Source organism: Coniophora puteana, assembly GCF_000271625.1.
Source record: "Coniophora puteana RWD-64-598 SS2 unplaced genomic scaffold CONPUscaffold_2, whole genome shotgun sequence".
Lineage (NCBI taxonomy): Eukaryota > Fungi > Basidiomycota > Agaricomycetes > Boletales > Coniophoraceae > Coniophora > Coniophora puteana.
Window position 1 is genome coordinate 1,175,196 of NW_006913054.1, and position 19,781 is coordinate 1,194,976.

The 19,781-nt window shown below is 51.5% G+C and overlaps 9 protein-coding genes across 9 annotated transcripts; 2 read left to right on the top strand and 7 right to left on the bottom strand.

Annotated features, from left to right (window-relative positions):
* Nucleotides 1-215: 215 nt before the first annotated feature.
* CONPUDRAFT_117312 (uncharacterized protein) lies at nucleotides 216-1,619 on the top strand. The gene is made up of 6 exons (XM_007766431.1): nucleotides 216-422; nucleotides 500-639; nucleotides 730-834; nucleotides 972-1,123; nucleotides 1,243-1,292; nucleotides 1,346-1,619. The coding sequence occupies exons 1-6, from the start codon at nucleotides 248-250 to the stop codon at nucleotides 1,489-1,491; spliced, it is 768 nt and encodes a 255-aa protein (XP_007764621.1). The 5' UTR covers nucleotides 216-247; the 3' UTR covers nucleotides 1,492-1,619.
* A 102-nt stretch (nucleotides 1,620-1,721) lies between these two features.
* CONPUDRAFT_141760 (uncharacterized protein) lies at nucleotides 1,722-2,936 on the bottom strand (the record flags this gene model as incomplete). The annotated part of the gene is made up of 2 exons (XM_007766432.1): nucleotides 2,718-2,936; nucleotides 1,722-2,656 (listed from the first exon to the last, which is right to left on the bottom strand). The coding sequence occupies exon 2, from the start codon at nucleotides 2,571-2,573 to the stop codon at nucleotides 1,722-1,724; it is 852 nt and encodes a 283-aa protein (XP_007764622.1). The 5' UTR covers nucleotides 2,574-2,656; nucleotides 2,718-2,936.
* Nucleotides 2,937-3,207: 271 nt separating this feature from the next.
* Nucleotides 3,208-6,356, bottom strand: CONPUDRAFT_97504 (TPR-like protein). The gene is made up of 9 exons (XM_007766433.1): nucleotides 5,897-6,356; nucleotides 5,674-5,850; nucleotides 5,391-5,613; nucleotides 4,901-5,336; nucleotides 4,471-4,836; nucleotides 4,030-4,388; nucleotides 3,832-3,949; nucleotides 3,599-3,727; nucleotides 3,208-3,526 (listed from the first exon to the last, which is right to left on the bottom strand). The coding sequence occupies exons 1-9, from the start codon at nucleotides 6,261-6,263 to the stop codon at nucleotides 3,305-3,307; spliced, it is 2,397 nt and encodes a 798-aa protein (XP_007764623.1). The 5' UTR covers nucleotides 6,264-6,356; the 3' UTR covers nucleotides 3,208-3,304.
* A 220-nt stretch (nucleotides 6,357-6,576) lies between these two features.
* Nucleotides 6,577-8,688, bottom strand: CONPUDRAFT_134823 (T-complex protein 1; the record flags this gene model as incomplete). Its single annotated transcript, XM_007766434.1, has 8 exons — nucleotides 6,577-6,690; nucleotides 6,738-7,062; nucleotides 7,115-7,607; nucleotides 7,657-7,783; nucleotides 7,839-8,020; nucleotides 8,070-8,407; nucleotides 8,461-8,546; nucleotides 8,610-8,688. The coding sequence occupies 8 exons, from the start codon at nucleotides 8,686-8,688 to the stop codon at nucleotides 6,659-6,661; spliced, it is 1,662 nt and encodes a 553-aa protein (XP_007764624.1). The 3' UTR covers nucleotides 6,577-6,658.
* A 497-nt stretch (nucleotides 8,689-9,185) lies between these two features.
* CONPUDRAFT_117322 (uncharacterized protein) lies at nucleotides 9,186-12,226 on the bottom strand. The gene is made up of 5 exons (XM_007766435.1): nucleotides 12,150-12,226; nucleotides 11,504-11,997; nucleotides 10,640-11,446; nucleotides 10,346-10,590; nucleotides 9,186-10,296 (listed from the first exon to the last, which is right to left on the bottom strand). Exons 2-5 carry the CDS (start codon nucleotides 11,945-11,947, stop codon nucleotides 9,744-9,746), a joined length of 2,049 nt encoding a protein of 682 aa, XP_007764625.1. The 5' UTR covers nucleotides 11,948-11,997; nucleotides 12,150-12,226; the 3' UTR covers nucleotides 9,186-9,743.
* A 738-nt stretch (nucleotides 12,227-12,964) lies between these two features.
* Nucleotides 12,965-14,007, bottom strand: CONPUDRAFT_117327 (SGNH hydrolase; the record flags this gene model as incomplete). The annotated part of the gene is made up of 5 exons (XM_007766436.1): nucleotides 12,965-13,100; nucleotides 13,160-13,242; nucleotides 13,302-13,721; nucleotides 13,778-13,860; nucleotides 13,914-14,007. 5 exons carry the CDS (start codon nucleotides 14,005-14,007, stop codon nucleotides 13,031-13,033), a joined length of 750 nt encoding a protein of 249 aa, XP_007764626.1. The 3' UTR covers nucleotides 12,965-13,030.
* Nucleotides 14,008-14,395: 388 nt separating this feature from the next.
* On the top strand, nucleotides 14,396-15,577 carry CONPUDRAFT_87479 (tRNA-intron endonuclease catalytic domain-like protein; the record flags this gene model as incomplete). Its single annotated transcript, XM_007766437.1, has 4 exons — nucleotides 14,396-14,456; nucleotides 14,551-14,688; nucleotides 14,746-15,306; nucleotides 15,384-15,577. 4 exons carry the CDS (start codon nucleotides 14,396-14,398, stop codon nucleotides 15,575-15,577), a joined length of 954 nt encoding a protein of 317 aa, XP_007764627.1.
* Nucleotides 15,578-15,760: 183 nt separating this feature from the next.
* On the bottom strand, nucleotides 15,761-17,202 carry CONPUDRAFT_49036 (EI24-domain-containing protein; the record flags this gene model as incomplete). Its single annotated transcript, XM_007765934.1, has 6 exons — nucleotides 15,761-16,135; nucleotides 16,199-16,358; nucleotides 16,417-16,431; nucleotides 16,483-16,706; nucleotides 16,762-16,954; nucleotides 17,018-17,202. The coding sequence occupies 6 exons, from the start codon at nucleotides 17,200-17,202 to the stop codon at nucleotides 15,761-15,763; spliced, it is 1,152 nt and encodes a 383-aa protein (XP_007764124.1).
* Nucleotides 17,203-17,766: 564 nt separating this feature from the next.
* Nucleotides 17,767-19,340, bottom strand: CONPUDRAFT_79697 (uncharacterized protein). The gene is made up of 7 exons (XM_007766067.1): nucleotides 19,198-19,340; nucleotides 18,889-18,947; nucleotides 18,732-18,838; nucleotides 18,614-18,681; nucleotides 18,277-18,564; nucleotides 18,106-18,213; nucleotides 17,767-18,053 (listed from the first exon to the last, which is right to left on the bottom strand). Exons 1-7 carry the CDS (start codon nucleotides 19,294-19,296, stop codon nucleotides 18,036-18,038), a joined length of 747 nt encoding a protein of 248 aa, XP_007764257.1. The 5' UTR covers nucleotides 19,297-19,340; the 3' UTR covers nucleotides 17,767-18,035.
* Between the last annotated feature and the right edge of the window lie 441 nt (nucleotides 19,341-19,781).

Below are 19,781 nucleotides of genomic sequence, written 5' to 3' on the forward strand. Positions count from 1 at the left end.
GCAAGCGCCTGTCATGGCGCCCGGCTCAAAGAGGGTTCCATTTCAACTTCAGAAGTCCTTGCCATATTAATATTGTAGATGACTGAACCTGTTGAGCTTATAGTCCGTGAGACTACATTTGTATTAGACTTCCCCGCTGCGCCTTTTCGAGTCACCTGTCCTATTTGCTGACCTGGCAGCCGATCAGTCCCTTCTGGACCCACGACATTCTGTGACTGGGGGTGAGCCCTTTCCCTGATTGGGCCGGATGGCAGCCATGAGCCAATCCACCTCGTTTTCGTACGCGGAGACGTTCACCCCTGTTCGATCGCGCAAAAAACGCAAGGCAAAGGCAAACACACCCGAATCTCCGTTGCTGCTATTGGACCGCACTAAGCGGGAACTTGAATCTGATGCAGGAACGTGGACAAAGGAATGCCAGGGTATGTGCTCACACCACAGCGGTCGTTCGTTATCAATGCCGTTACTGATACGATGGCACTCATTCGTTTGCCCGCAGAACTTGTGCGGGCCGCACTGGCTGACGCTGATATCCGCGAACCTGACGTGCTATGCCTGGGTCTGGGCAGTCCCACCGCGTCGCACAACAGCCGCGCCCAACTCGCGTTTCTGATTCAGTTGTGTAACTTTCTCGACATCGTGCGTGTCCGTCGGCGCCTCCACGCTTCCCAGGGGTGGCGCTTTAGGTTCGGCTGATTGTCCTGGGCTGACTGCTGGGCCCTGCTGCAGCACACCAGTAAAGTCACCGCGTATGATCCTGCGTTCACGGATGCCGACCGTGGTTTGCTTACCGATCTTGATGTGCGATGTTTGACGGAGAACACGGAGAACAAGGTATGTGTATGCGCACCACTCGACACAGCTATTAGACACAGCTGCTCCATCGGCACTACGGGCCCCAGCCCGACCGAGGGTGTCGATGACGCGACAGGGGAGAGCGCGGGCTAACGGACATATGTGCATCACTGCAGGCCGGAACGCACCCTATTGGTTGTCCGACAATCCTCTATTTGCCACATTGTGATCTCTGGCTATATGAGCGTATAGTCAGGGAGAACTGGTCGCCAGTACAACTGGGGCGCGTGGTGTTCATAGCGAACCGGTTTAAAGACTACGTCGACAAGTGCGTGGGATGCTTTATTTTTGTGCAACTGTTCGGGGCGACGCGGAATGCTCACAGGAGGGTGGTGTGGTGTCACTGGACAATGGCACGATCAGGATGACGCTGATGTTTCACAATAGTATCCCAGCAGCAAAGATGAACAAACAGTACCCCTGTTTGACTCGCTTCGGTACGCCTGTGTCTCACCGCGCACGTAATCCCGAGGTCTCACCAGGTGACCAGTTCCTATGCTAGAGGCTGTCGCGATTCCTGCCAGCGTGGCGTACCCCACAGCGTTCAATAGCCTCGCAATACAGTTCGTCAACAAATCATCACTGCCGTCACCGGACGACGCATTTTGGACACTCCCCGATCAGGGCAGTGACTAGCTATTTAGAGTGGTGGGTCGGCCGGTGGCGCCATCGCGGATATGGGTTCCGATAGTCTTCTCCTAGAGCCACGCGCTCCCGTTTGCGTAGCACACGACGTAATGAGAGAAGGAAATGACATCAATTCTCCCAAACCAAAAAGAAAACAGTGAGATGGATACATAGCCCAAGAACGCGTGCATATCAACAACAAAGCAGTAGAGTGAGTATATTATAAGACAGAGCAACGACTAGCATTGTTGGTAGATACCATTATAAGTGAAATGATCTTCGTCAGGGAAAGGAAGGGGGTCAATATCAAGGCGGCCAATGTATGAGTCCGGTGTGCGAATATAAACATGAGGCTGCTGTCTACCGTCTAGCATGCGAACGGATGCAGAATCTGGAAACTCAAGGGATGACGACCGACCTAACGACGGGGTCGACGGGGCATCCGACTCGTCATCGGATGTATCCTCTATGGCCTCAGGCACGGAGAGGTCGTCTAAGTCATCTGAATCATAGTATGGGAGGGCGTCATAAGCGGGAGGGGAAATGTGGGGTGGTGAGGCGATGGGGCCGAGGTCATACGAGTCAGAGAGGGGGTGATGCAGGGGTGGATATGGTACAGGGTAGGGGACAGCAATTGGGGGAGGGAAGTATTCATCATGGTTAAGGAGGTCGTCTGAAGAGGACATGGGTGATATGAGGGGGCTAAGATGGTGGTCCTCGTCGTCTTCGGCGGGCACCACTGAGACACGGACGTCGCCGTCGTCGGGATCCTCGAGCTCTTCCAAGAGAGAATCGAGCCACTCGGACTCGGCGTCAGAAGAGTTACGCAGGGCTATTTCGGAGGCATCGGGAAACATGAATGAGTCCACCTCGTCGTCTTCGTCACTATCGCCATTGTAGTGGTGCGCATGGCACACAGGCGGCGCGCGAGAGGGGTTGGATACGGCTGGGTGCACCACCTCAGATTGGGGATGGACAAGAGAATTTTTGAGAAGCACCCAGCGGTGCAAATTGCAGTTGTCCTTGCCGCCAATGGCGAGGTGGAGTTTAAACCGAGCCAGAGAGAGGAGGTCAGAAGGTTGTGCTGGCATGAAGGAAAGACGCGGGGGTGGAGAGATATGCTGTAGATGAGGATTGGGTTGCGAGCGAGCGAGCTGAACAGGGGTAGACAATACTGCAAACGCGTGGAGGTAAGCACGGATGACACGAGGAGAGACGAGTGCACAGGAGCTTACTGGATGGAGGTGATAGTTCAGCGGTGTATACGGTATACGATGAAAGGCTCAAAGAGTATGGTGCCGTTGTTGGATTTGTGGGCGGATTTGTTGACCATAGTTCAAGGAACTGGTGCCAAGCGGTCTTTCAGAGACTCGGCAAGGATGCAGGGACAAGGGAAAAAGGCGTGGTGGGGGAGGGCTCTATGCAGACATGGTGCTGGATGAGGGCGGGGAAGGAGTAGCGGAAGACGGATTGGCAGGAGCACGCGCGACCGGTTTTTATACCTTATTTCAAATTGAGTGACTCAAACTGATGCCCTGCGCGGATTCGCCGCTGCCCCTCTTCGCCCCTCCTCAGCAAAGTCGCACTCCCTATCAACACACACAAACACATCATCCTCGGGTCACACGATCAGCCTTCCCTCGCACTTCATATCACCTAACGCCTTAGTTCGACTCATCCTTCCGCCGCCCCCAAACGTAACTGCACACGACTCCCAATAATTACCCGCCAGTGACGTGACTTCCCCGCGCCAGCCCCGGCTCCGTATAGTAAAATAACATGAACATGTCCGTGATAACTGTAATTTGAGCACCATCCATATCTAGCCCTCGTCCATTTCATCGTCCTCTTCTTCGTCCTTTACGGCCTCAATGAGCTTCTTGATCTTCCCCACACTTTTCGGTGACATGTCCCGGGCTACTGCGAGCCAATGTGCCGAATTCACTTCATCTCCCATCAATCGATATACCTTTGCCAGCTGGAACACGACGTTTGACTCCTCAGGAGATGAATCGCGCAACTGTCGCAGATCTTCTACCGCCAACTGGCCATGAGATAACGCAATCAATTAGCAAATCAACCGTCCCATGCCATTTCAATAAGGGAATGAACGTACCGAGTACTTTTTCATGCCGATAAGGATTTTTGCTCGTCGATAACGCACAAGCGCGTTATCAGGCGCAATGCGCACCGCCCGGTCGAACAACGACAGTGCTGCTATCTTATCTCCGCGCCGCTCGACCGCCTGAGAACATAACAAAATCAAAATATCAGTAACTGAATAACGCTAATTGATATTGACCCTTTCGGAACAGGTCGGAACCGGGCCATCCGTCCGTGTCCACTCACCATGCCCACACATCCGAGCAATACGGCATTGTTGGGGTGAATGTCGAGAGCCTTGCGATAGTGATACTCTGCGAGCCGAATCTTGCTCATCCTGAGATAACACGTACCGAGGCCGTACCTGCCGTGAGTCATATGGCGTATAGCCAAACCGTAAACCCTAAAACAAAGAACCATCGATCTAATCGAGTAATTACTTACCAGGCATTGTAGTGTCGCGAATCAGCTCGCAAAGCGGCTTGGAAGAAGCTAATCGCGTTATCCAAGTCCTCATCAATAGACTCGTGGCCACTCAGGGTATACGCGTAAGCGCACGTCGAGTCCATCTCCGCCGCGCGCTTGAAACATGTGAGGGCCTGCGTGCGCTCCTTCTGGAGAGAGAAGAGATTGCCAACTGATATCCAGGCTTCCGGAGACCGAGGGTTAATGTTCATCAGCTCTTGCGCCAGATATGAAAGCTGCACATTTTGCTGCAGGTGCCACAGCAATGTTGAATAGACTTCCATATCCGATAGACGGTATTTGTCTAGAGATCGAAGGGCTTTGAATGCCCGCTCTGCCTGTAATACACATGTCAGTGTTCACTATCTTAGATATGCTGTAGAGGAGCATGATTGCGAAACACGCCTAAAGTTTACGTACGGATGCATATTCCAGCCTCTCATAATGGGCACGCCCTACCATGGCCAGCACGAGTGGCGACTGCTGGTGAACCAGAGGCAGCTTCTCCAGCTCCACTAGACATTTGCGACAGTCAAACACGGACAAAGCCCGCGCAGCACTGGCGAATTGCCTCATGAGGTCGTAGACATAATAGTCCGCCATCTCCTGCTCGAAGATTTCCTGCGCCTGTTGTTCTTGTGCGGCCGTCCAACCACTACTAGGCGCAGCGGAGACGTCGGATCGTGGTGAAGTCGACGATGGAACGTCGCCAGACTGGAGCGTGTCGTCGTCAGCCTCGGACTCATTCAGCTTTAGTTCTCGCCGACGCTCCCGCGGAGGTGGATGCTTTGCATGAGAGGTTACGTGAGTTTATCAATTGTGCCCCACGACATGCACATATCGAACTTACCTTGGTTGTTGGCTTAGTCGAAGTCCCGCCCAAAAGCCGCGTGCTCCGCCGCGGGGCAAGAGTCGGGTTCACAGGATGTCGGTCGTTCTTTCGGGCGCCAATGACGGTAGTAGTCGTCCGAGTGGACGGTAAGGGCTGAGACTGACGACCGGGTGATGAGAAGATATTAGCAAACGTCAAGGCCGGGCGTGCGCGTGCCTTTTTCGGAGCGTCTTCCTCTTTGGCTTTGGACTTCAGGGGCTTAAGTGCCTCGACGCTACGTAGTCGCGTTGCAGCACGCAATTTCTTCTGCGCTGGACCAGACTCATCGGCAGATGAAAGGGGTCGCGAAGTAGCTTGCGAACCTGCTGTAGGGCCCGAGTCGGACCGTGAGTTCCGAATGGGAGGCGGGTGTAGAAAAGTGTTCTCGGCGTTAAAGATGGAATCGTTGGCAGCGCTATGGGCAACACGTTTAGACACGTCACATGTATTCGAGCTCATGTCTGCTTACAAAGAGTCTTGGGATTGTTGCAGATGTCCTAAGCGGAATGGTTGAGGTGCATTTCGGCGACCTCGCGCAAGGGTGTTGCTCGGCCCAGCTTCCGGGGTAAAGAAACCACCCCCAGTCACGATTGGTACTGGTATGGCTTTCGAGGGAAGCTGCTCTTCGGGCGGTTGTTGCTTCAGAGGTAGAGGCCGAGCTGGGAAAAGCTCGTTTATCTCAGGGGCGGCACCTGGTGACGAGGTGCCATCAAAACGTTTTCTTTACACGAGTAGTGGCAGCAAGCGCCCACCTAGAGCACACAGCCCTTCAAAAGCCTCCCACAAAAATGGGCTGAGAGCAAGTGCTTGTCGGAAACTTTGACTAGCCTTGTCAGGGAGATTACCTTTAAATGCCATAGTACCAGATCGACATCGAATAGCAGCCTCGTTCGAAAACGCAAATTTGTGTTTAGATCCAGCACCTGAGTCTATAAATAAGATAAATTTAGTACGTTTAGAAGGCAGTGGACTCACAAGACGAGGTATCCGGCAGATCTCGAAGACTAGCCTCCAGGGCTTCCTGGGCCAATCTGTTTCGCCCGAGCGCAGCATAGCATTTAGCACGTATATCCAGGCAGGCGCTACATCTTGAGCTCGCGGGTGTGTTGACTTTACCGAGGGCGGAGTGGGAATGGCCGGCGCGAAGGAGCGCGATGGCATAGAGATGAAGCGAATCGTGGTTGGTAGACTCGAGTGCAAAATATCGTTCTGCATAGAATAAGGCAGACTTGTATAACTCAGCTTCGAGACATGACCAGATCAAGGCCTGGAAACGTTGGGAGATTTGAGGTAGGTATGGCGGTACCGAAGAGGCTTTCGTGTCCTGGTCAGCCTGCTGCATTGATCGCCGACGACTAGATGCAGCACAGTTTCCAAGCTTTCCGGGAAAGTCCTGTTGGCCCCCGCTCGTACGTGCTTGTTGCGCGAATCGGACGACGCGTTAGTGATTGAAGAGTGGACCAGAGTCAAAGGCTTGAATGGTCTCGAAGACCGACAGGCTGCCAAACAAAACCGCGCCCTCGGTCACGTGGGCGCCATGTACATGTGGTGAACAATGACGACAAATACCCCTGAGTAGAGCTGTTGCATGCATAGCGTCTCAGACGTTCATGCACATGACGTAGCTTATTCAAGGTCCTCAGTCTTATCTCCTGAAAGCAAATGCTGCTCCAGTTGGGAACGAATATGCCATTCACGTTTGCGATATATTGTAATTGTAAGCAGTAAAGTAAACCCTTAGTGTCCATGACCATCATCTTGTGTAGGTTCTGCACAATCGTTAGCAATTGTTTTGGGCGAAAAGACATGGCTGTACCTGGTACGCATTGAATAGCATCATCAATCCGGAGCAGCGAGATGGCCGCCTCGTAGGCAGACTTCAGACTCCGGACTTTGCTCATCGTCGGCTCGAGCACACCAGCCGTCACGTTGTCTCGAACATCGCCATTCATGAGGTCAAGCCCATACCGCAGCAGCACCTTCTTTGGATCGCCAGCTGGGGCGTTTTGAGCGGCATTATGGTAGGAGCGTAGCTTAGCAACAAGCTCGGTGGAGTCTTTGGCAGCGTTGACCGCTAGTTGTTTTGGAATGGTCAAGAGGGCAGCAGCAAATTCCGCGATAGCGAGTTGTTCTCGCGACCCCTACAATCTGCGTAAGTGCCACATTATGAAGATTAAACCGAGCGAAGCTCACCAAGGTGGTGGCAAAGTTTTCTAGGTAAATGCTCAAGGCTGACTCTACCGCCCCTCCACCAGGCACGACGGAACCACTCTCAAGGGTACGCTTAATCACTGACAGTACGTCGTGAAGTGCACGCTCCATTTCATCGAGCATATAGTCGTTGGCACCACGAAGAATGACGGAAGCCGAGCTGACGACCTTGGTGCCCTTAATGAGAATGAGTTCGTCGTCTGATACGCGCTCCTGTACAACTTCATCGGCAGTCCCGAGGTAGCTTGCCTCATACGTCTCCTCGCCCTCCAAATTTGCGAGACTGGAAATGAGTGTACCACCAGTAGCCTTGGCGATACGTCTCAAATCCTCTTTCCTACACCGTCTAACGGCCATGGCACCAGCCTCAACGAACTCCTTCAAGCAAAGGTCATCAATGCCTTTTGTCGTCAACACAACATTCGCTCCGGCTGCCAAGATCTTCCGTATGCGCTCAAGGGTGATTTCAGCCTCCCTGTGATAGCCGTGTAAGAACATTGAGTGGTGTCATAGATATCACTGACCGTTTCCGAATTTCTTCCAGCTGGCTAGGGTCGTCGACCAAGATTTGGACACCGAGTTGCATGCGCGCCTTTTGTAGGTTGATATCGAGACATGCGATTTTTGCATTCGTGACTCTCTTCTTCATGGCTAACAACGATGATCTTGATAAGCTATGAAGCAGCCCGGTTGATAGATTACTCGCCTTGGCTTGCGACCGTGCAGTTGAGCGCATAACCCTGAACGAACATCGATTCACGAGCACTCCGGCCGTGGGCCTTCAACACGTTGACGGCCTTAACAGGGTACTTTATGTCCCCACGAAGATTGATAGACTTGACAGCAAGCATCGCATCCACGGCCATGGGGGCGAACAGATCGTCGTCACTGTACCATCACATTATAACTTCCTCTCCAAATGCGATAAGCTACACACCTGCCAATGATTTTGCTAGCCATGCTCGTTTTTGCGGTGTTTATGAGAGCGTCACGGCCGAGCGCATCAACCTTGATGCTCATCTGGTCCTGCATGAACTTGACCGCTTCCCGGCACGCAAGCCTGTAACCAGTGATAATGGTCGTGGGGTGAATCCTGGCCTTGACGAGCTCGTTTGCACGTCGAAGGAGCTCTGCTGCAACGATTACGACAGATGTCGTTCCATCTCCGACCTCCTTGTCTTGCTTTTGCGCAAGATCAACAAAGATCTTCCCGGCAGGATGTTCGACCGAAAGGAGAGACAAGATTGTCGCACCGTCATTGGAGATCGTGACTTCCTATGCCTTGAGATTCGTAACGCACGTTAGATAAAACCATGAATGATGCTTACTCCAATGTTGTCAACCAGCATCTTGTCCAGACCCAAGGGACCTAGCGAGCTTCTGACAATGTTCGCGATGGAGAGCGCCGCCGTTACTGTTCATTGCATCGATTGAGAACGCGTCAGCCTCGAGCGGGTCTGCGGCACCGATCACGTACCATTCTGATCACGGATATCCTGCCCAGATACTCTGTCACCACCGAGGAATGCCCCTGCTCTGGGATCGCGTTGAAACATTGTGCAGTCAAGAGGAGTGTAAGATTTACCGCGCTCCCTTTCAATTGGTCGCTTTCGCGTCTAACTAGATGCTTACCACATCCTTCCACATTAGGACACACCTGAACTTCGCCTCGTAGGCTAGGCTACCATTACTAAAGAAAGCCTTGAAGAAAGGGAAAACTTCGTATTATCCCATGATCAAGCTAAGCCCAATTGCTACTTCTCTGTGTATGGCGTTAACCATGGGGACAATATCACCACCACCACATTATAAAACAAATTATAAACAAAGGAAATAAGGAAAACATATAAATTACGTCGTCAGATGTCATGAAGTCCTGCAAGTTTGAGCAATAAATCGAGCTAGGCATCGATGACTCGGCTGCACCGTACGGAGAAGGCGAGACCAGTATAGGTGCGGCGGGCAGCGGTGGCAATGAATGGGCTCAAAAACATGTGTGCAAGCGGACATAAATTATTAACAGTGTCTCAAATGCGTTAAGTAGATGGGAAGTAGATGGAAGAAAAAGAGAGACAAGAGATAGGTGCTTGTGAAAGGGATGAGATAAGAGATTCGTCGACAAAAATTAATATATAAGTAGAGGAAACAAGCAACATACAGTTGCACGACGGATGAGCACATGCTGGTAATCAAACAAATGCACTTAAGGCGAGCAACATGTCCAGCTATGGCTGCAGTGCAGATTCGAGACTATGCTGAATTTGATGTGATTTGATGTGATTTGATGTGATTTGATGTGATTTGATGTTGAGGGCGAGGGTGATGAGAGCTATGAACGTTTCAACGGGGAAGAGATTTCTGGATGGATGGTTTTGTGATAGGACACATCAGAGCATAAGACGTGATAAACGTTGACGTTCGAGTCGTCGTGCATAGGCGTAAAATTCGATAAATGTGGTGGTTTATATGGGAGAAAACGGCGTTTAGATGTCGACCTGCGGATATTTGCTTAAATAAAGAACTGAGAATGATGGGAAGGATAGATTGTCGCTCAGGATCAATGACGTCGAGATGAGTTGGATGTCAGGAGCACACGCTGGTGCTTGGTAGATTAGTGGTAGTTCATGCGACCAGCGTCGAGGGTGTCAGCACGAGTGAACGGGACACGCGACAGCTTCTTGGCCTTCGAGAGCATAACGCCTTTGTTGGATGGGGGGCATGGACTGTCGCCTATGTCTATCTCATCGTCGGTGGGAATAGTAGTGTTTCCGGCCTCCGGTAAGGTCGCGAGAGAGCTACTACCCGACCCGTTTCGACGAGTACGGGCTAGGGTACTGGCGGTAGTGAACATGCCAGGTGCGGCTGGAGCAGTGTTCCTCTTGAGTTGACCTTGTTGAGAAGAACCCTTCGAACCCAGGCCATCTCCGTAAGCATAAGACTTTGTGCGGCCGAACTTAGACTTGCGGAACTGATCAAGATCTTCCCTGCGAGAATTGGCGTGGTTGGGATCATCCATCGTGACGTAGCCGCGGGGCTCGCAGCGTTGAGAGGAGTGCTTGTAATAAGCGCAGTACCCTCCCTCTAGAACGTAAACCTCGGGATAATGAATCCTAGGGTAGACATGGTTGTTACTAGCACGATCCTTCGACCGAAGATGTTTTGCACTAGATCATGTCAGGCTTACGAATCTATCAACAGCATGACTGGACATACAAGGTGGGTGCGCGTTGCGCACTGAATTCGCAGTGGAAAACCAGCACGGTCTTCTTCGCTACATCGCCGCTAACACACGGAACTGGCTTCTTGTCCGTAAGAAGAAGCTCTTCAACGTCGCTCGTAGTATTGACATTGATGGCACCAGGGATATGGCCGCCACTGTACTCATAGTCGAAGCGACAATCGACAATGCGGTATTCTGCAATCTGTGAGTCAAACTCCCCATCCAGGAGGGCATTAAGCTTTGGATGCGTTAGTTTCGCTCTGGGTCATTCTATGGTGACCACCTACAGTCTGTGCCTTGATCCTCATAAGGCCATCTTCCCTGACGCGATGGCAAGGTAGAATCTTGCCCGCTGCTTCGTTATCGCCAAAGCCAGGCATGCCCACACCACCATGCAAGAACTTCGTAGCAGGGCTTTGTTCGCCATTTGGTCCCGTAACGCCCGTGGCGCCCGTCAAAGGCCGGAAGTCTTCTGTGCCATCGCGGCGGCGTAAAGTCTTAGCTTGCTGACGTTTGGTATATGCTTGAGCAGGTGAGGACATATCCGGACCGTCGAAAGAAATCGATGCATCGGAAGAAGTGGTGTCCGCCGGAGGGAACATAGCAGAAAATGCACGTCTAGCAGCTGGTGGTCTGATATTGTCTTCGTCCTTTGAATCGTCATTGACGCTGTCCATGATCGGATAAGCTGATTGAACAGGGTCTTCAGGGAAACCTGGTCGGCGAGGACGCTTGCTTGAGACAGCACAAAGACTTTGCAAGGCAGGTTTGCCTAACGGCGGAAATAAGGGTCCACTAGAAATGCGATTAAGCTTATGTTGCGAGGGAGAGTTGTCAAAGCCAGGAGACGATGGGAGCTCGAACACATCATGCTTCGGCTTGCGAGCGGATTCTGGAGAGAATGAGCGGCGCTTCTTGAGCATTCGGCCAACTGGGGACTCGAGACGAGGAGGAGATGTTGACCCATAGAAGAGATCGTTAAACCCTCTGATAGTTGGCGCTGCAGATGCGGGAGGTGATGAAGTGAGTAAATCCTGTTCAACAGTGAATGACGAGTTGTCAATATCCATGGCGTCTATGGGCGAGGTCGGGGGCTGGAAAGAACTCAAGTCAGCAGCGATCACACTGTCATCTCTATCAAAACATCTTACCGGGGCGAAGATGTTCTCATCAGTCGTCTTCGTCGGCCGTGAAGTAGAAAGCCACTCCACGGGCAGCGCGCTGCGTTGAGTGCCAGACTTGATGACATGTGAAGGTGTCTCGTTTGCACTAGTGTTGTTGCTCAAGTCGCGTCCGAACAGCCTATTATCATTGATGGTGGCACGAGACCTCAAACTCTTCTCTCCTAGGAGCCGATGTGCGGTTTTGACGGGGGCGGGGGATATATCCATGGGTTCGTCGCGTTCATCATCAAAGCTAAGGTCAGCATTATTGCGACGGGGCGAATTCAATGACATGGTGGAGGCAAATGATAGCTCCAGATCAGAAGACAAGAAATCGTCAACATCGTCATGTGGCTTGACATTCGACTTTGAAGCATGACCGGACGGTGCTTTGAGAAATTGAGACGACGCGGAAGAAACAGCGAAGGGCATTTCGGGTGAGGTGCTGGTGGAGCGCCGTAGTCTCTGGTGGGGATGATAGTCTACGGTGGGAGAAGAGTCCGTCGGGAACGATGACATGCGTTATGTGTGAGGATGCGGATAGAGTGCAGCAAGGTCGAGGACGTGATCAAGGGACAAAAACACCAGTTAGTCAATAATGGAGCACAACTGGGTTGGACTCAGAGGCACTCACCAAAAATGTGACCTCGAGTGCCGAAAGTTGAACGGAACGTGTACGAAAGTTAGTTCGAGGCTGCTGGACGAAATAATGTAAGTACACTGGTACGATGACAGGGGGTGTGAACATGCGGCTGCCATGCTTTTGTTCGACCACAATGGACAGCCCGAAGGCTAATCTCACGGGATTGCCAAGACAACAAGCGAGCAGAGACGGACGAAAGGGGGAGCTAGAGCAGGGAAGGTACTGACCTGAGACTGAATGAGTGTGGTCACGGAGGAGTTCGTGCCTACAGAGCAACAAGGGCATCAGTTTATGTTCTTTTCAAAGGTCGGGCCGCACCCCGAGCTAAAGACAGTCGGCCGCGGGTTGAGCAGAAGAGAATGCATAGATATCGGTCTAAAGCTGGAATGTGAAGAGCGCGCCTCGATCGCTTTGCGGGGTAGCGCGTGGCAGCATACAACATCGATTCCTATACTCACAGAATAGTAGAGTTCTGTGTCTCCTCGCCCAACTTACGCGTTCTTTGTCTGAAAGAAGGCTATCTTGATACTCGGTCTTGATGGACGGTAGAGGACGAAGAGCTGAATAGTTTGTTTGCGCGCAGTTTGCTTCAAGTTGATTTTCGTCACGTGAGGCTGACTTTCTACTTCCTTGCTCCCGCAGGCAACCGGACCGGGAAAGGGCCTGAGCGACCATGACCTCATCCAGAAGCGCGTGAAGGTGGGTTCGCTTCTCCACGGTGCTAGAACTCTGTCATGTATTCCCTTTCCTTGCAACGTCCGTCTTCGCTGACCCGGACCGGACACGCTAAGTCATGACATTTAAACATTCGAATACCACCCTACCAAACCCACATAACTCATTACAACACCGCGGCTCCGAAGGTCTACTGACTACCGATTGACCAATGCATTCCTCTTCTGCAGCGTAATCCGCGGGTCCCCAGACAGGACCTGGTCCCAGCTGGTGTGCCATGAATGTCAACCCTCGGAGTATTGTCGTCATGAAGGCGGTATACGCACGGTATGAACACATTTTGGAGCTTGTCACAGTGGATTTCAGGATAATGCTCAGCGATCGCGTTGATCAACAGTCCATAGATGATCTGTGCCGCGGCGCCGGAACTGAGCCTAGTCCTTAAACTTACTCGCCTCGGTGACGTACCTCGTACCCAGCAGAGTTGAGATGTAACCCATCTGTCAGGAAGTTGGAACACCCTCCCATTGTCCTCCCCGCTGCATCATAAAGTGCAGTCCAAGTGTCAAGCACCGGGAGTTGCGTTTCCTGCGCCACTTCCTTGACTGCCTCGGCATATTCTCTGGTGCGATCAAAGTCACGCGTGTGATTGTTCCACATATCGGTATTAACGGGAGGAGGAGTTATCAAAACGATTCGAGTGTCTGGAGAATACCAAGACGAAGCAGGCGAGCGAATCATGTCGATCATCTGCTTCAGGTTAGACTTGAAGCGGTTCACCGGGACGTGCTGTGAATCGCCATCTACGGCAGCGTCATTGGCGCCATACCATATGGTCAGCAGTTGCACCTTGGGTGCGTGGTGTTGCTCGTGTTGTTTGGCAAAGATCTAGAGCAGTACGCAGCTCGACATCGATGGTTCACTAGGACCCACTCAAGTCTCACCTGCTCCAGGACTTGGATGGCCCAATCTGTCTGATACCCGCCAAAGCCGCGATTGAGAACGTCTAGCTTCCTAATATATGCCTCTATACATCATTTGTATGAGAAACCATCATGCCCCGGCTTCGTAAGAACCTACCAGAAAGCCGCTGAATGAGTCCTCCTTCGGACCAACCCTTCTGAGTCAATGAGTCTCCGAGGCACATTATCACATCCTGAACATTGCCAGCCATTTTTTGCTGGTAGAGGTGATGCTATGGGGACTGGGTGCGCAATCACTACAAATTGTTGTGCTTATTTATGTGATGAAGATAGCGCTGCAAGCTGGAAATAGTGCTTGGCAAGCCCTCAGCAAGATAAAAGTAGTAGAGTGCTATCTTGAGATCCGGAGACTAGTCGGAGATCTTGTGGTGATTCCGAATCCGATGCACACGGGGCGCTCGTGCTTTTTGGGAAACGCTCGTGTTGTCCCGGCGGCAAAGCCTCTACGGATGTCGTAGTGTCTAGGTAGGTCTGAGTTTGCTGGTGGGCCGTACTGTTTGACTGAGCAGCCTTCGTATCTGATCATTTCATCTTCATCACATAACCCCGCGCTCGCCTTGTCGACAGATCTTTGCCGTAATGCCTGAACCAATCCGACTCAGGGTATCCAATGGCGTTGCTTATGTGTGGGATGTCGATGGTAAGTACCGTTCATCCCCTAGTTCTCCGTTCCCTAGATAGACGCCGTCTAAAGTTACTGCCAAACTGATGCACGAGCCTTTTCGCAAGCTCAGATATCGCCGTGCTCCGTTCGCACCATCATATATGCGGCGCTCTGACCGGTACACTCCCGCATCTATCCCAGCAGAACGTGTTCCTGGGCGTGCCCCTCGTGCTCATGCCCGAAGAAGTGGTTCTTCTGCTTGAGAAAAGTGAATGCTTATCCAGTACTCCGTGTCCAATGGCTAAAGCATTTGTGCCTTTCTCAGAGCTGGCAATAATCGTTGATGATCCTAGTGCTCATCACGAACCGACTCTTCCAGCGATCGAGAAATGGAACGAGGAACGTACACAGGACGTGACCACCCAACTCGCTTTTAATGCGGAAAAAGAGGCAAAGGAAACACTATCTGGGCGAGGAACGTCGGAAAAAGCCTTGCAAAAGCGTAGAGAGCGCGAAGAACGAAAGGAAGCTGCAAGAGCGATTGCACATTCAAACGGCGAAGTGGACGAAACCGAACCCGCAGCCGCAGCCGCAGAATCAGGCGCCAAACCCACTCAACCTGTTACTGAAGTCCCACAAAGCTTGACGAAAGTTGTGTTACCCGCACATACAGTCCAAGTCGCCGCTCTTTCCGACAGACTTGATTGGTATACCCCTTCGCCGCATACATATCCATCCCTTGCTCTCGCACACGATGCCGGTATATGGATGTACCCCAGCAACCTCTCAGAACGTGCACGGTGCGGTGTCTTCCGTAGTTTATGGGAGCAGGGCTTCTTTATGGGCGTCGGTGTGAAGTTTGGAGGCGAATATTTAGTGTACCCGGGTGAGCTAGCCAATACCTTCTGGTCTCATGAATTTTCATTAAGGCGACATTGTCACGTTTTTGGTACAACGTTGTAGGTGACCCACTCCGCTACCATTCACACTTCGTCGCCAGCGTGGTAGACTCTCCTGATACTGTTATTAGACCGATGGAGATCGTTGCACATGGACGTCTTGGCACCGGTACCAAGAAAGCTCATCTCATGTGTGAGTGGGACGACGACACTCGGACTGTGAATTACACGTCCATCGAGTGGGCAGGATTTGGCTAAACTTCATGCCTTCATTACTGAAGCTGTGTACTTATGGGCTATCAACCCACCATAATATTGAACTACACTTCCTAAAGCCATGATGCGCCAGGTCATAAATGCCTGAGGAAATTATTAGAGGCGCTGCGGACTAAGCAATATACTTGACACCAAATGTCGAAGGTGTCTGTCCACGAAACAAGCTTAGTCGGCCTTCCGTCGGGCCTGGTTGCCGGTCCTCATCACTCGATAACGACGCCCGTCTGTTGTTCCGGCGCCCATATCCCTCGGTATCCTCGTATCGGCACTCATACCATCCATTTCGATACTGGCTCCTTCTTCCACCTGCTCGGATCCTCCATCGCTGGGCACACGCCGGTGTCCTGAACGAGCAGATGGCGTTCGCGTGCCCACACTAAGCAGGCGTACGACCCAGTCGTTTAGCCATATCACTAATGCAAACACAGGCATGCGAATCGGCAGGTAAGGTGAAGGATATCGGATGGTATCATCTGATTGAGGCAGAGGGTTATAAGGATCTTGAGGTAGAGGCCGTGCATGCATAGCCATGATGATAAACTACACAAAGGCAAGACGGTCATTAATTAGGGAAAGAGCGCTGAGAGCACTAGAGGACCCTACCGCGGGGAAAATTAAAGCGAACAACGCGACATTGGCCAAACTGCTTCCCCATGTGCAGAGTGCAGCTGAGGGTAAGCCAAATGCGAAGTAGTACGCCCATCGCTCCTCAAGATGACGAACGCGCCTTGCCAAGGAGAGGCCTCGCGCTACCCAAATGAACCTGTTTCAGCATTAGTGAGAACCCGCACGTGGGTTATAGGCCATTCAAAACGACTCACTCAAAGCAGTAGTATCTGAATACGAGTAAGAATTGGTTTCAGGATAATACGACTGAAATCACTCACGCATCTACCCAACACATGAATGCAAAACTCACGGGGGAGCCAATGTATGGTATTGACACAAGGGCAAATGACACGACTACTGACGTGAGGACCATGATTCCTCTGTACGCCGAGGTTGCAAGCATAGTCAACAAGCCTGTGTAGGTCATGGGCTGTTGCTGGGACGCTCGACTACCGTGCTGAAGTACGAAGGTACGCTTCGCGATGAGATTACACCAAGAACTCTGTCAAGAAGTTGGTATGAGAGAGATATAGAGAATATTCGGCCTGGACACGTACGTTCAGCCAGAAGGAGACGCCAATAACAGGCATAAGCCAGAGTACGCGGTAGAACCATCCGACATTGCGATGAAACCAGCTCGGATGGTCTCGGACGAGGGGATGCAGGAGGAGGTCGAACACATAAATAGAAGTCAACGAGAGAGAGTTGAGGAGGAGTGATTTCAGGACATTAGACCGGATCTCTGGGTCACTGTCAGGCGGAGGGTTCTTGATGAGCTCATGTTTGGGCTGTAGACATAACTTATATGCGCACCTTGAAGCCGTCCTCACGACAATATCCCAGCGGCAGCCGTCCACAAAACCATTCCATGCCCAGTAGGCCTGGAGCTTGACTGTCTCTGGTAACGTCAGGAACGTGGGGTAGAGAGACCTCGAGGAGTGCTGATATAGTCCAGGCGATCCGGGTGGGTGACTGGGACCTGTAACTCTTCGGGCCATTGTTATAGGTCGTGGTTGGGCTGGCCTTAGAAGACCTCTAGATAGTGGGAGACGATCGTGCCCGGCGGTCGCCTACAGGTCCAAGTCGCGGTCGCGTGCTCGGCGCGGGTGTCGGCAACACTACGAAGGAGTGCCAGGATCGTATCCGGGGTCCCGGATCGCTCCCCGAGTGTGAGACCTACCAGAGGCCCTACCTCACAAACGACAGTCTAGAAGTCACTCGAAAGTGGTCTTCCCAGAAAACTATGGCTGCTTACTATATCCGTGTATATTTCTGTAGGGCAGACTATTACACTGTACAAGCTAAACCTTGTTCTCCTCCTGGCCAACTTTGATGCAAATGTATACTAGTTTCCAGATAGGTAGGTACTAGAAGTGGCGAGAAAGACTCTGTCAAGCCCGGACGTGTTTATCTACTGTCTCCCCAAAACATACAGTCATAATCATGCTGACTGACCTACGACGTCCCTCTAGCTCGAGTAGCTTTCCTGGGGTATTGGGATACTTAAATGGTTGTCGATATCCTTTGTAAACCGCGCTTATATCGAGCTAGGGAGTATTTGTGCAGTTATAAAGGCCTAAGGGTTCAATGCAGCAAGGATATATAGGGTAAGAAAGGAAAAGGCAAGCATAGTCGTAATTCATCTCTGTAATAACTTACAGTAACTACTACATCAGATAGCCGAATAAAAATAGTTGAGATAACTAAGAAATAACACTGGATTTGTGAGGGTAAGACAGCCTATGTGGCACGAAGGAGGAGATCATATATGGATTCATAGTAGCATGTGGATGACCAAGCGAAAAGCATATTATAGTGATGCTAACAGCGCTCACGCCTTCTTCGCAGTCTGTGTATAGGTTAGCATAAATGGCCAACGAAGGATGAGGTAGGGTGCTGACCCTCTTGGTCGTTGATGAAGAGCTAGTCTTAGCCGCAGATTTCTTTGCAGCCGGCTTCTTTGCAGCGGCAGTCTTTACCTTAGTAGCGGAGCTGGCGCCCGTGACAGCCTAAAATTTCAGGGACGGATTTCGGTTCAGGAGTTCAAATAATAGAGAGAGAGATTTTCACACCTTCTTGGCAGTTCCGCGTTTCGACGGCGCGGCCGTCTTCTTGGCTGGAGCAGCCTTCTTACCAGCAAGGGTCTTCTTAGGTGCAGCGGAGACTTTAGGCTTTGAAGTCGAGGTCTCAGCAGAAGCTTTCGCAGCGGGCTTCTTAGTAGTCGCCTTCGTAGTGCCTCCTGAGGTGGTCCTCTTGGTTACGGAAGCCTTCGCTGCCGTAGCGGCCTTAGCAGGCGCCGCCTTGGTGGAGCGGGACTTGGTCGGCGCCTTGCCCTTGGACGCTGGCTTAGCAGGCTTGTTCTACAAAGAAAGTCAGTCTGACATCCGCTCGTAAGATTGGCACGCGTACCTCCTTGGATGCGGAGGCATCAGCAGGCTTTGCAGTCTTAGGAGGAAGCTTGACCTTGCCAGAAGGACCTGAAAAAGCCTCAGTTGGATATTGACTTACACGAAGAGAGGGACCCCACCCTTCGGGAGGACGAAAGTGCCTTTCTCAGCACCCGTGGCGATGGCCTTAGCCAACTGAGTGTTCTGGGCATTGCCAAACTCGAGCTTGTATTGCTCTTCAACAAATCTGTTACGTTGGTTGGTGATTGGTAGAACTTAGATGGGAAAGCGTCTTACTTCTTAATCTGGGGGCGAGACACGCCCTGACGGGAGTCATCCGACTTCACGATACATTCCTGGGCGATTGATTAGATTTGAGCGGTTAGAAATGTTGAAGAAAATGCCAGTAGGATGGGAAAGGCATTCGCATCCATAGATGTGATGCGCTAAGTGTAGAAAGGCAGATGCACACATCACACTATGCCTTGACAACACTGCCTTTTTGGGCCTTCGAGCACCATCTTTCCAAATAATAACATATAGCGGCAGAGAGTTGCAGGAAGGACCCCCAAAGCGTGGTCGAGAGATTGACAGGTGGGTGCTAACCTTAATCATGTCAATCCAGGAAGGATGAGTGGCGGTGGGCTTGCTTGCACCCTTCTTGGTGCCAGATTTAGTCACGGATGTCTTCTTGGTCACAGCCATCGCTTTGTCGACAAAACGGGGGACGTTGTTGGTTAGAAACGAAGCTGAGAATGGTAAACAAGGTTGAGGGGCACCTCGAGAGGGGTTAGAGGCGTTTATCTGGAGATGGTAGTGGTTCGAGAGAGAGAAACGTTAAAACTCCGAGACGCGTTGGACAGGTCAACAAACTCAATTCACGTTAGTCACGTGAGGTGCTATTTGAGATCAACGTTTCTCGCTTGTTTTCCACCTTCATATTAAGCTGAAAGTGACATGGGAATCCTTCGGGACACGACTGAGGCATGAAGGTCGTGTGTTGGTGGGTTATCAGGTAAGACATAACGAAAAGGAAAGACGTTTCGAGATCACCACTTCAAGACACTCAAAAACACATGTCCTACATACTGCATAGAAGCCACAAGAAAGATCATTACCGTATCCTACTTGTTTCACCAATGTTTCACTTCGCACTGTTAACGTTGGAGTAAAATCAGTGGACCCGTCCG

What these genes read in the sequence shown, in the direction of transcription:
- CONPUDRAFT_79697 (XM_007766067.1), bottom strand. Translation starts at nt 19,296, where the DNA reads ATGGCTGTGACCAAGAAGACATCCGTGACTAAATCTGGCACCAAGAAG. An exon ending in CACTTTCGTCCTCCCGAAGG is followed by an intron (nt 18,682 to 18,731) that starts GTGGGGTCCCTC and finishes AGGCTTTTTCAG; the next exon opens with GTCCTTCTGGCAAGGTCAAG. An exon ending in AACGCGGAACTGCCAAGAAG is followed by an intron (nt 18,214 to 18,276) that starts GTGTGAAAATCT and finishes CTGAAATTTTAG; the next exon opens with GCTGTCACGGGCGCCAGCTC.
- CONPUDRAFT_117312 (XM_007766431.1), top strand. Translation starts at nt 248, where the DNA reads ATGGCAGCCATGAGCCAATCCACCTCGTTTTCGTACGCGGAGACGTTC. An exon ending in CGGAGAACACGGAGAACAAG is followed by an intron (nt 835 to 971) that starts GTATGTGTATGC and finishes GCATCACTGCAG; the next exon opens with GCCGGAACGCACCCTATTGG. An exon ending in TTTAAAGACTACGTCGACAA is followed by an intron (nt 1,124 to 1,242) that starts GTGCGTGGGATG and finishes GTTTCACAATAG; the next exon opens with TATCCCAGCAGCAAAGATGA.
- CONPUDRAFT_117322 (XM_007766435.1), bottom strand. Translation starts at nt 11,947, where the DNA reads ATGCCCTTCGCTGTTTCTTCCGCGTCGTCTCAATTTCTCAAAGCACCG. An exon ending in TGAGGATCAAGGCACAGACT is followed by an intron (nt 10,591 to 10,639) that starts GTAGGTGGTCAC and finishes ACGCATCCAAAG; the next exon opens with CTTAATGCCCTCCTGGATGG. An exon ending in GCGCAACGCGCACCCACCTT is followed by an intron (nt 10,297 to 10,345) that starts GTATGTCCAGTC and finishes GACATGATCTAG; the next exon opens with TGCAAAACATCTTCGGTCGA.
- CONPUDRAFT_97504 (XM_007766433.1), bottom strand. Translation starts at nt 6,263, where the DNA reads ATGCAGCAGGCTGACCAGGACACGAAAGCCTCTTCGGTACCGCCATAC. An exon ending in AGAGGCTGGAATATGCATCC is followed by an intron (nt 4,389 to 4,470) that starts GTACGTAAACTT and finishes TGTGTATTACAG; the next exon opens with GCAGAGCGGGCATTCAAAGC. An exon ending in TCGGCATGAAAAAGTACTCG is followed by an intron (nt 3,527 to 3,598) that starts GTACGTTCATTC and finishes TCTCATGGCCAG; the next exon opens with TTGGCGGTAGAAGATCTGCG.